Source organism: Oncorhynchus keta, chromosome 26, assembly GCF_023373465.1.
Source record: "Oncorhynchus keta strain PuntledgeMale-10-30-2019 chromosome 26, Oket_V2, whole genome shotgun sequence".
In the NCBI taxonomy this organism is placed as follows: Eukaryota; Metazoa; Chordata; class Actinopteri; order Salmoniformes; family Salmonidae; genus Oncorhynchus; species Oncorhynchus keta.
In genome coordinates this window covers 3,405,815-3,418,097 of record NC_068446.1, presented here as the reverse complement: position 1 = coordinate 3,418,097, position 12,283 = coordinate 3,405,815, and the positions used below count along the sequence as shown (strand labels likewise).

The 12,283-nt window shown below is 43.9% G+C and overlaps 1 protein-coding gene across 4 annotated transcripts; it reads left to right on the top strand.

The window, feature by feature from the left end:
• The first annotated feature begins 2,068 nt into the window (after nt 1–2,068).
• Nucleotides 2,069–11,139, top strand: ccdc17 (coiled-coil domain containing 17). Of its 4 annotated transcripts, none has more exons than XM_052480059.1 (13): nt 2,069–2,475; nt 2,542–2,664; nt 2,782–2,986; nt 4,021–4,165; nt 7,000–7,107; nt 7,571–7,740; nt 7,956–8,105; nt 8,279–8,481; nt 8,577–8,653; nt 8,818–9,033; nt 9,678–9,900; nt 10,113–10,223; nt 10,825–11,139. In XM_052480059.1, the coding sequence occupies exons 1-13, from the start codon at nt 2,275–2,277 to the stop codon at nt 10,969–10,971; spliced, it is 2,079 nt and encodes a 692-aa protein (XP_052336019.1). In that variant the 5' UTR covers nt 2,069–2,274; the 3' UTR covers nt 10,972–11,139. The 4 variants fall into 4 exon arrangements, with proteins under 4 accessions (XP_052336019.1, XP_052336021.1, XP_052336020.1 ...); XM_052480061.1 differs by having other exon boundaries at nt 2,070–2,475; nt 7,571–7,707; XM_052480060.1 differs by having other exon boundaries at nt 2,070–2,475; nt 7,956–8,078.
• The last annotated feature ends 1,144 nt before the right edge of the window (nt 11,140–12,283 follow it).

Genomic DNA, 12,283 nt, shown 5'->3' with positions numbered 1-12,283 from the left:
CTGTTGTGTGTCTGCACCAGCCAGAACTGTTTCCTGTTGTGTGTCTGCACCAGCCAGAACTGTTTCCTGTTGTGTGTCTGCACCAGCCAGAACTGTTTCCTGTTGTGTGTCTGCACCAGCCAGAACTGTTTCCTGTTGTGTGTCTGCACCAGCCAGAACTGTTTCCTGTTGTGTGTCTGCACCAGCCAGAACTGTTTTCTGTTGTGTGTCTGCACCAGCCAGAACTGTTTCCTGTTGTGTGTCTGCACCAGCCAGAACTGTTTCCTGTTGTGTGTCTGCACCAGCCAGAACTGTTTCCTGTTGTGTGTCTGCACCAGCCAGAACTGTTTCCTGTTGTGTGTCTGCACCAGCCAGAACTGTTTCCTGTTGTGTGTCTGCACCAGCCAGAACTGTTTCCTGTTGTGTGTCTGCACCAGCCAGAACTGTTTCCTGTTGTGTGTCTGCACCAGCCAGAACTGTTTCCTGTTGTGTGTCTGCACCAGCCAGAACTGTTTCCTGTTGTGTGTCTGCACCAGCCAGAACTGTTTCCTGTTGTGTGTCTGCACCAGCCAGAACTGTTTCCTGTTGTGTGTCTGCACCAGCCAGAACTGTTTTCTGTTGTGTGTCTGCACCAGCCAGAACTGTTTTCTGTTGTGTGTCTGCACCAGCCAGAACTGTTTTCTGTTGTGTGTCTGCACCAGCCAGAACTGTTTCCTGTTGTGTGTCTGCACCAGCCAGAACTGTTTCCTGTTGTGTGTCTGCACCAGCCAGAACTGTTTTCTGTTGTATGTCTGCACCAGCCAGAACTGTTTCCTGTTGTGTGTCTGCACCAGCCAGAACTGTTTCCTGTTGTTTCTCTTTGCTATTTCTGTGTTAATTTTAATAAATATGGACACATACCACGCTGCACCTTGGTCCTCCTCTTCTCCTTCATACGACGACCGTTACATGAACACCAAACACATCAGAATTGTTATTTTGTTTTGGCAAATCAAAAACAATGATTTAACTGGCAAATTACTTCAATCAATAGTTTATTTTGAAAAGTGGCTTTGACCCCTGCTCTTGCCAAAACAATTTGTAGCATTTGTGTTGAGGAAACTATCATTGTGAGCGGTTGATATTGACATTGCTTCCTGTCCCCTAAATAACCCTTCTATGAGGATTTAGGTTTGTTTTGGTCGATTTTTAAAGTTGACATATGTTAATGTCTCTGTCTTATTTGAACAGTGTAAGGCATGCATTTGCTTATCATTATATTTCTCGTACGTGGTAGAAAAACTGTCATTTGCTGTAATGGACCAACATTTTATTTCCATACGGATTTGAATGTAGCCAGTTGGGGCATAAACAATAAAACAAAAGTTCAGAAGTAATGTCAGTTTCATGTTTAACCAACATTAAGTGTGACTTCTCATCGTAGCTGTTGTCTTTTTAATTTGCAGACATGCAAAATTAAAGTTCTTTGGTTGATAGACTGTAAACTTAGTCTCCCAAATCTCCTTACTGCTTGCATTAAGATACAACTTGCTTGCTTCCTTACACGAGAAACTGGTGTTGTAAAATGTATGCATTTACAGTACTAGATTTTGAAGGAAATAAATCCTGGCTGGTAGAATGTTCAGACTGCTTTACCACTAATGTAAGGCTCTTTGTTTTTGGCTTTATTTTCTAATTTGGTACATTTTGAAACATTAATTTATTTTGTCTGCATATTGTTCTTGCAGCCTTTATTCAAGGTGAATTGTAAAAAAAATATATAAAAAGTGTGACTTTTGAAAGATTTCAGATTATTTTGAGAACATTATTTACTGATTTGGCGTCATGTACTGTACGAGAAAGAAACTACTGCATCTTAAAAAAAAAAAAAATTGTAATAAATATTTTGCATCAGATTGCCAAACAGTTGTCTGCTTCTCTGTATAAAATAATAAAATCATACAGAAGTGATATGTTTAGTACTACACTTATCCAGTGACACCTGTAAAAGCAATTTGCGTAGTCAAAGACTATAGAGCTGATTTGAGAATTCCGTGTTGTGGCCCTCCGTCCTCCACAACACAGGCGTCGACATGGCGACAGTAACCAACCAACAGGGATAATCACCAGAAGCATATCCAGTCCTGTTACGCACATGAGAAAAGGAACCGCATAACTACCTATGTTTACTTGGGGGGGGGGAAGGGTAAATAGTCTAATGATTATCGTTTAGCTCATTTAGGAGTACATTTCATTTTTCCACTATTGGGACATGTGGTGTTTGCCTTTTGTTGTTACCCTGCGAACTTGACTAAAATGGACGCGGTGATGGAGTCATTGGGAGAGTTCCGTTGTCGGGAGTGTAGTATGGCATTCCGCTCCCATGGCCTTCTGGAGAAGCATAAAGCATCGTTCTGTATCGGGAGCAGCATTGGAGACCCTACGGTGCTGAGACAAGAGCAGCCTGAGCAAAAGGGACTCTATCCAAAGCCGGCACGCACCCCTGATCTCATAAGGGTAAGTGTGTTAACTGTTATAGTGGCTCTTGTAGTGTGTCTGTCTAACATGGATTGTTCCTGGTAGCTGAGAGAGCAGCGGGGTACGCAGCTACAGAACATGCAGGGGAGGACCAATGACACAGAACTGAGAGCTGGGAAAGAAGATAACCTACAGGGCAGTGTGTCAGAGAGGAACCTTACTAATGAGGTGCCTACCAACGCTTAATCTGAACCATCTAGACATGCAATATAACCTATAGCCACCTTTGTAGTTCCTTTAATATTAATTAACAGACTCAGACAAATGTCATGCTTGAAATTATAGCTTCACAAGCTGAGGATGTCGATTGAGGGGAGTATGCCCAACCTGCCGAAATGGCCTACTGAGACCGAAGGTCTGGAGGACCAGGTCCAGGTGTTGGGGAGAAGGTGTGCCCACAGGGAGAGGCTGAGAGAGATGGCAGAGCAGCACAACCAGGAGCTGGCAGAGATACAGACCCACAACCACCTCCTGGAGCAACAGAGAGAGGGTAAGGGGCCATAGAGATCCTCCAACACAAAGAGGTATGGAGGAAGGAATCTCTTATACAGATTTTCATGTAGAAAAGGTTAAATTGGCTAGTGTGATCAGTTACATGTAACTTTACAGATACAATACAAAAAAACTAGATTACTGCCTCCCGAGTGGCGTAGCCGGTCTAAGGCACTGCATCGCAGTGCTAGAGGCGTCAACACAGACCTAGGTATGATCCAACTGGCTGTGATTGGGAGTCCCATAGGGCGGCACACAATTGTCCGGGTTAAGGGAGGGTTTGGCCGGGCGACTCATTGTGCTGGGCTGGGCGTCTGCAGGCTGACCTTGGTCATCAGGGTGAACAGTGTTCCACACATCGGTGCTTCCGGGTTAAGCGGGTTAAGAAGCACGGTTAGGCCGGTCATGTTTCGGAGGACAAATGACACGACCTTTGCCTCTGGAGCCCATTGGGGAGTTGCAGCGATAAGACAAGATCGGAAGAGGGGGAGAAAAAGGGGGTAAAAAAAAAATAGATTACTTCTTGTATCATTTTTTTATACAGAAAGGATATTTGCAACAAAAAAATACATTGATACTTTTCTGTTTTCTCAATGACATTCAAGTTAAGTTTATTCTACCTGAGAGTCTTAATTTTTTTTATTTATTTCACCTTTATTTAACCAGGTAGGCTAGTTGAGAACAAGTTCTCATTTGCAACTGCGACCTGGCCAAGATAAAGCATAGCAGTGTGAACAGACAACACAGAGTTACACATGGAGTAAACAATTAACAAGTCAATAACACAGTAAAACAGGGGAGTCTATATACAATGTGTCTGACCACAAGTCAGAGACCACTATTATGACACACCAATGTGCTTGATGGTTAATTTGTGTTTTTCTTAAGGGGAAAGTAATCCAAAAGTAAAGTATTCAAATTAAGTAACTGAATTTGGGTAATCCCAAAATTAAATGACTGATTACAATTTTGGACAGTTAACTAGTAACTGTAATGGATTACATTTAGTATGTGTGTGTGTGTGTGTGTCAGACATTGCATGGCAGCTTGGGGCCCTGGCAGGGCAGGGTAGCACGGCCCAACTGGAGACCTTGCTGCTGGAGCTGAGGGATCGGGAGGAGAGAAACGAAGAGGCTCTACAGCAGCTCAAAGACCACATCACTACCCTGCAGCCTGGGTGAGTCCACTAGACGGCAGCAAATGACCATCTCACACACACATACAGTCGTGGCCAAAAGTTTTGAGAATGACACAAATATTAATTTCCACAAAGTTTGCTGCCTCAGTGTCTTTAGATATTTTTGTCAGATGTTACTATGGATACTGAGGTATAATTACAGGCATTTCATAAGTGTCAAATGCTTTTATTGACAATTACATGAAGTTAATGCAAAGAGTCAATATTTGCAGTGTTGACCCTTCTTTTTCAAGACCTCTGCAATCCACCCTGGCATGCTGTCAATTAACTTATGGGCCACAAAACCCTTTACCCCAGTCCTCAGCAGTCCAGTCCCTGTACCTTGTGCAGAATATCAGTCTGTCCCTGCCGTTTTTCCTGGAGAGAAGTGGCTTCTTTGTTGCCCTTCTTGACACCAGGCCAAGTCTTCGCCTCATTGTGCGTGCAGATGCACTAACACCTGCCTGCAGCCATTCCTGAGCAAGCTCTGTACTGGTGGTGCCCCGATTCTGCAGCTGAATCAACTTTAAGAGATGCCCTGAAGCCTTCTTCACATCAATTTAACCGCTCTCCTTGAAGTTCTTGATGATCCGATAAATGGTTGATTTAGGTGCAATCTTACTGGCAGCAATATCCTTGCCTGTGAAGCCCTTTTTGTGCAAAGCAATGATGACGGCACGTGTTTCCTTGCAGGTAACCATGATTGACAGAGGAAGGTCAATGATTCCAAGCACCACCCTCCTTTTGAAGCTTCCAGTCTGTTATTCAAACTCAATCAGTGTGACAGAGTGATCTCCAGCCTTGTCCTCGTCAACACTCACACCTGTGTTAATGAGAGAATCACTGATATGATGTCAGCTGGTCCTTTTGTGGCAGGGCTGAAATGCAGTGGAAATGTTTTGGGGGGATTCAATTAATTTGCATGGCAAAGAGGGACTTTGCAATTAATTGCAATTCATCTGATCACTCTTCATAACATTCTGGAGTATATGCAAATTGCCATCATACAAACTGAGGCAGCAAACTTTGTGAAAATTAATATTTGTGTCAGTCTCAAAACTTTGGGCCATGACTGTACAGTTGAAGTCGGAAGTTTACATCAATCATAATAAAAATGTCCTGTCTTAGGTCAGTTAGGATCACCACTTTATTTTTAAGAATTTAAAATATCAGAATAATAGTAGAGAGAATTATTTATTTCAGCTTTTATTTCTTTCATCACATTCCCAGTGGGTCAGATGTTTACATACTCAATTAGTATTTGGTAGCATTGCCTATAAACTGTTTAACTTGGGTCAAACGTTTCAGGTAGCCTTTCACAAGCTTCCCACAATAAGTTGGGTGAATTTTGGCCCATTCCTCCTGACAGAGCTGGTGTAACTGAGTCAGGTTTGTAGGCCACCTTGCTCGCACACGCCTTTTCAGTTTTTCAGTTCTGCCCACAAATGTTCTATGGGATTGAGGTCAGGGCTTTGTGATGGCCACTCCAATACCTTGACTTCATTGTCCTTAAGTCGTTTTGCCATAACTTTGGAAGTATCCTTGAGGTCATTGTCCATTTGGAAGACCCATTTGCGACCAAGCTTTAACTTCCTGACTGATGTCTTGAGATGTTGCTTCAATATATGCACATAATTTTCCATCCTCATGAGCCATCTATTTTGTGAAGTGCACCAGTCCCTCCTGCAGCAAAGCACCCCCACAGCATGATGCTGCCACCCCTGTGCTTCACGGTTGGGATGGTGTTCTTCAGCTTGCAAGTCTCCCCCTTTTTCCTCCAAACATAACAATGGTCATTATGGCCAAACAGTTCTATTTTTGTTTCATCAGAACAGAGAACATTTCTCCAAAAAGTACCATCTTTGTCCACGTGTGCAGTTGCAAACCATAGTCTGTTTTTTTTAATGGCGGTTTTGGAGGAGTGGCTTCTTCCTTGCTGAGCGGCCTTTCAGGTTGTCGATATAGAACTCGTTTTACTGTGGATATGGATATTTCTGTACCTGTTTCCTCCAGCATCTTCACGAGGTCCTTTGCTGTTGTTCTGGGATTGATTTGTACTTTTCGCACCAAAGTACGTTCATCTCTAGGGGACAGAACGTGTCTCCTTCCTGTGCGGTATGACGGCTAGGTGGTCCCATGGTGTTTATACTTGCGTACTATTGTTTGTACAGATGAACGTGGTACCTTCAGGCGTTTGGAAATTGCTCCCAAATATGAACCAGACTTGTGGAGGTCTACAATTTTTTTCCTGAGGTCTTGGCTGATTTCTTTTCATTTTCCCATGATGTCAAGCAAAGAGGCACTGAGTGTGAAGGTACTGAGTTTGAAGGTAGGCCTTAAAATACATCCACAGGTACACCTCCAATTGACTTAAATTATGTAAATTAGCCTATCAGAAGCTTTTAAAGCCATGACATCATTTTCTGGAATTGTCCAAGCTGTTTAAAGTCACAGTCAACTTAGTGCAAGTAAACTTCTGACCAATTGGAATTGTGATCCAGTTAATTAATCTGTCTGGAAATAAAAAAATAAAAAAAATACTTGTGTTTTGCACAAAGTAGATGTCCTAACCGACTTGCCAAAATGATTTTGTTGACAAGAAATTTGTGCAGTGGCTGAAAAACGGGTATGTAATCTTCCGACTTCAACTGTAAGTGATGAGTTATAAGTTATAAATAGACATGGTTATAAACTAGAAGAAAAAAAGCAACAAACAAAGATGTTCTTCTGTGCTTTTCATAGGGTCAAAGAGGTCACGTTTGACTCACCCAACCCTGACCACAGGAAGGGACATAATGCCAACTTTGACCTAATATCTTCTGTGCTTTTCATAGGGTCAAAGAGGTCACGTTTGACTCACCCAACCCTGACCACAGGAAGGGACATAATGCCAACTTTGACCTAATATCCTCTGTGGATGGACCCCTCTCCACCCAAATAAGGTAAGTCATATTTGTATGTCTTAGTGTAGCTACACCTCATAGTACAAAAAGTACACATTATTGGTCCTTCTGTGGCTCAGTTGGTAGAGCATGGCGCTTGTAACGCCATTATTATTAGAATGTATGCACCATGACTTAAGTTGTCAGCTAAATGGATCATTTAGCAGACGCTCTTATCCAGAGCGACTTACAAATTGGTGCATTCACCTTATGACATCCAGTAGAATAGTCACTTTACAATAGTGCATCTAAAGCTATTAGCACCATTGTTGGTGATATTAGAAGCTGTAATCATAGAGCAAGTAAGTAGACGTCAGGTCATTATTCTACAAGAAAATGTGTTCTCAATGGCTAACCTGGTTAAATAGTTGCTGTAGTGTTAGTAGTAACAATGTACGGTATTACTATCCTGCAACATATCTGTATCTATGTCTGTGTTTGACTGTGTCTGTTGGTGTGACAGAGCTCTGAGGCTGGACTACATGCAGTCAGGTGGTTCTGAGCCGGCTGTCCTGGCCCAGATGCATGACATGCAGGCAGAGGCCCACACTCTGGAGCAACAGGCCCAATCTGCGGCTGAGAACAATGGCAGGAGGAAGAGTGAGTGTCAGTCCTGCATGGTCCTTCATTGGGGTATGGAGGATGTCACATTTGGTGCTTTAGTGCCACCTTGAGTGATTTGTTTCTGTTGTGCATGTTTATGCCTGTGCCTGCACCTATTTGTCTTTCTGTTATCTTTAAGAGACAAATAACTGTATACTGTTTGTTTTTTAAAGAAAAAAAGTACTGTCTCCTCTTAACTTTGGTGCCTCTCTAACCACCCCTTCTCTCCCGCTCTCTCTGCCCAGGGACGAAGCCTCCTCAGCAGGCTGGGAACTCAGAGGTGCTGGCTGTGGAGCAAGAGAACCAGAGACTGGAGGAAGAGATCTTCAGAATCCAGTTGGCCAGAGACAAACAGCGCCGGGAAGACAGTGGGTTGTCCTCTCCATCTCATCTCTGTGATTAACACGCACATAATTATATACATAGACAAGCAACATCGCCGATAAACAATGGCAGTTAGGAGTAACCACATTCACAGTGACTACCATGGGATGTGTAGAATTACTATCCATTTCAATGCTTGTGGAGTCATTCTAATTCGATGGGATTCTATATTCCTCTGATCCAGTTACAGTGAGGTCTGAGCTCCATCAGATCCAAAGAGAACACACCCACTACATGGCCAGCATTCAGGCTGAGCTTGAGAGCCTTCGCAGGGAAGTAGAGCGAGTCAGAGAGGGCCCTAGGGACAGGAGGCTGCCCCCACCCCCTCCATTCCCTGCCCCACCAGCCATGCATCCCCTTGCCCAGATATATGCCCCTCCAGCCCTGGTAAAGCTATTATGTTAATATTGCTGTTTATCTATCTGGTTTTCTTTGACGACATTAGGCCCATATTGTACATCCTCCATATGTTCTTGTTGCAGATCCAGCCCAGGCCCCATTCCGCGCTGAAGGAAAGGCATGTACTCAACTCCCTTGGGCCTGCGCCCTATGACCCTGCGTGAGTCCATTATGACTTGCACATCTATGTTGGCTATTTCAGTTTTCTATGATTCAAATAAAACATTACCTTCACATACATTATTAGAGACACATTTATATAACTAACTCAGATATGCAGGTATGAAGTACCTCTAAACTAGTCTAAACCCTGTTGATTTGCAGGGCTGGTTTTGCTGTCTTTTATGACTTGATGCTTGGGGTAGATGCCACGCTGAGGGTTCTGCGTCCGGTGGCTGGTCTCTACTCTGGAGGCCAAGAGGTGGGGCGGCCTACCCCATTGCCCCCTACACAGTGCCAGCCTGGAGGGGGTCAGCCCTACAGTCAAACTGTGCCCCCTGGGAACTATGCCCTCCTGGCAGTCAAACAGCCTATGCCCAGGTAAGCAACGCACCCGGAGAAGAAAAAGTACATGTGAAACTCGTCCATAGCATGTTGGCTGGAGTCTATCGGTGACCTTCCCTGAGATCAAAAGGCAATTGTCCCTCACTGAGTGACAGACTTGTCTCGTGCTCTGTTAGCTAAGGTTTCCTTTGAGTTGTGTGTGGTGTTGTTCAGAAGGTTGCATGTTCACTACAACTTGGGGTGGAATGAAAATGCACTCTTTCACATTTGTCTAAGACAAAACTCTCTGCCTCCCGAGTGGCGCAGAGGTCTAAGGCAGTGCATCGCAGTGCTAGAGGCATCACTACAGACCCGGGTTTGATCCCGGGTCTGTAGCCAGCCGCGACCGGGAGACCCATGAGGCGGCCCATAATTGGCCCAGCGTCGTCCGGATTAGGGGAGGGTTTGGTCTGCCGGGATGTCCATGTCCCATCGCGTTCTAGTGGATCATTTACAACATAGTAATTTACAACATTAACAATGTCTACACTGTATTTCTGATCAATTTGATAGTATTTTAAATGGACAAAAAAAAGGACATTTCTAAGTGACCCCCAACTTTTGAACGGTAGTGTGTGTGTGTGTATATGTATATATATAAATATTAATAATAATAAAATACAAAAACTCTCTACCTTCAGGATGCAGCCGTCTCCCTCCCTGTCTCTGGTGGTTGAGCTTCAAGCTGCCGGAGGTCTGGACGCCTACGGGCAGGAGGTCCAGAGGATGGTGTCCCGGGGCTGGGCACGGCTGGAGCTCTTCGACCAGCACAATCAGGTTCAGAGCGGATACTGGAGAGTGCCAGTACGTGCCCTCCCCATCCGACCATCCCTCAGTCCAGTCCAGCTCAACTCAGTCCCCCAGGTGAGGGCAGACACCCGTCTCACTGGTTAGAATGAAGTTGGATTGAAAATCCATTATACATAATGTCTTAAAAATGACAATATCTGTTGAGGATGACATACAATTCATGAGTCAAAAGTCATGAGGTGCGAAAGCCATGCGAGATGCAATGACACATGATGAAACACACACGAAGGGATCAGACGTCGAAGTCGTGTGTCTGTGTTTTCTAGGTGGGCAACATGGAGCTGTGTTTACGGGTGGTCAATGCTCGGGACCGGGATGTGCAGTCCCTCGCCAAGATTGACCCAAGCAACACCAGCCACTATACGTACCCCTCCATGGTACATTTCATTATATTCTCCGAAAATCACCCTTCTCTGACTACATCATTGTACGGTTTCAACATGACTCTGTTTGCCAGTTGTGTGGTGACTTACCTTCGGGAAAGTATTCAGACCCCTTGACTTTTTCCACATTTTGTTAGGTTACAGCCATATTCTAAAATGTATTAAAATGATTTTCTTTCCCCTCTCAAATCTACACACAATACCCCATAATGACAAAGCAAAAACAGGGTTGTAAAAATAAATGGAAATATCACATTTACATAAGCGGGGCGGCAGCGTAGCCTAGTGGTTAGAGAGTTGGACTAGTAACCAGAAGGTTGCGAGTTCAAACCCCTGAGCTGACAAGGTACAAATCTGTCGTTCTGCCCCTGAACAGGCAGTTAACCCACTGTTCCCAGGCCGTCATTGAAAATAAGAATGTGTTCTTAACTGACTTGCCTGGTTAAATAAAGGTAAAATTTAAAAATCAAAAAATTAAATACGCATACTACATACGCATTTAAAACATGCTGTAGATCCTGACCTGGTGTGTTCAGTCCTACATAAAGCTTCAGAGTTTATTTTGTTGATAGTTGTGTGTACTCTGTCATTACAGGTGTCCAATATCCCTGCAACTCTTCAAGGAAGTAGACCCCTTTCCTTGTCAACGTTACAGCCCTCCGCAGCCAATAACCTTTTTTCTCTCCTTCCCTACACTGATCACGAAGACCCTCCCCCCATGGAGGAACCCAATCAGAGGTGATTGATGATGACGCTGATGATTTTAGTGCATGGAAATAAGTACAATAATCACTGCGATTATTTAGGAGAGAGAGCACACGTTACTTCATTTGACCTTTGATTGTTGTAAGTTGTCTGGATGTGTTGTTCATTTACAATGTGCAAATAAAGACACAAAAAAAACCCATGACTCTTTTTTTCTCCACTGTTTTCAATGATGGTATTATGATGAAGACCGTTAACACACACTACACAAAGGTATGCGGGTTTGGCTATTTCAGCCACACCCATTCCTGACAGGTGTGTAAAATCGAGCACACAGACATGCAATCTCCATGGCTAAAAACATTTGCTTACTGAAGAGCTCAGTGACTTTCAACGTGGCACCGGCATAGGTCACCCTTCCAAGTCAGTTTGTTAAATTTCTGCCCCTGTCAACTGTAAATGCTGTTATTGTGAAGTGGTAGACCACACAAGCTCACAGAACAAGACCGCCAAGTGCTGAAGCGCGTAAAAATCGTCTGTCCTCGGGTTTTAATACTCACTGAGTTCCAAACTGCCTCTGGGAGCAACGTCAGCACAAGAACTGTTCGTTGGGAGCTTCATTAAATGGGTTCCCATGGCCGAGCAGCCGCACACAAGCCTAAGATCAACATGCACAAAGCCAAGCTTTGGCTGGAATGGTGTAAAGCTCTCCGCCATTGGGCTCTGGAGTGGTGAATCACCATCTGGCAGTCTGACGGACAAAAGTTTGGTGGAAGAGGAATAATGGTCTGGGGCTGTTATTCATGGTTCAGGCAAGGCCCCTTAATTCAAGTGAAGGGAAATTTTAATGCTGCGGCATACAATGACATTCCCGCAATCAGACTGCCAATCGCACGCTCCCTCAAAACTTGATACATCTGTGGTATTATGTTGTGGCAAGACTACATTTTAGAGTGGCCTTTTATTGTCCTGTGCACCTGTGTTATGATCATGCTGTTTAATCAGTTTCTTGATAGGCCACACCTGTCAGGTGTGGCCTATCTTGACAAAAGAGAAATGCTAACAGTGATCAAAACACAGTTTGACATATGGAACATTTCTGGGATATTTTAGATCAGCTCATGAAACCAATACTTTACACATGGCATCCATATTTTTGTTCAATATAATTTCTGGAATCTAATATATTTCCACAATGCACACCAACCAACCTTGCTCGGTTACTGCACTTGGGTTTCAGTGAGATCAATCCGTTCTTTTTGGAGGACAAGGAGGTAGAAGGGTTGAGTGTCCCGTCAGGGAGAAGGAAGCATTTGATTGGCTACAGCCAAAAAGACTGGAAAGGTGAG

Excerpts from the sequence above, each read along its gene's own strand:
- ccdc17 (XM_052480059.1), top strand. The coding sequence starts at position 2,275 with ATGGACGCGGTGATGGAGTCATTGGGAGAGTTCCGTTGTCGGGAGTGT. Across the intron at positions 8,106-8,278 it reads GTCCTCTCCATCTCATCTCT|TTACAGTGAGGTCTGAGCTC; the intron begins GTGATTAACACG and ends CCTCTGATCCAG. Across the intron at positions 9,901-10,112 it reads AGCTCAACTCAGTCCCCCAG|GTGGGCAACATGGAGCTGTG; the intron begins GTGAGGGCAGAC and ends TGTGTTTTCTAG.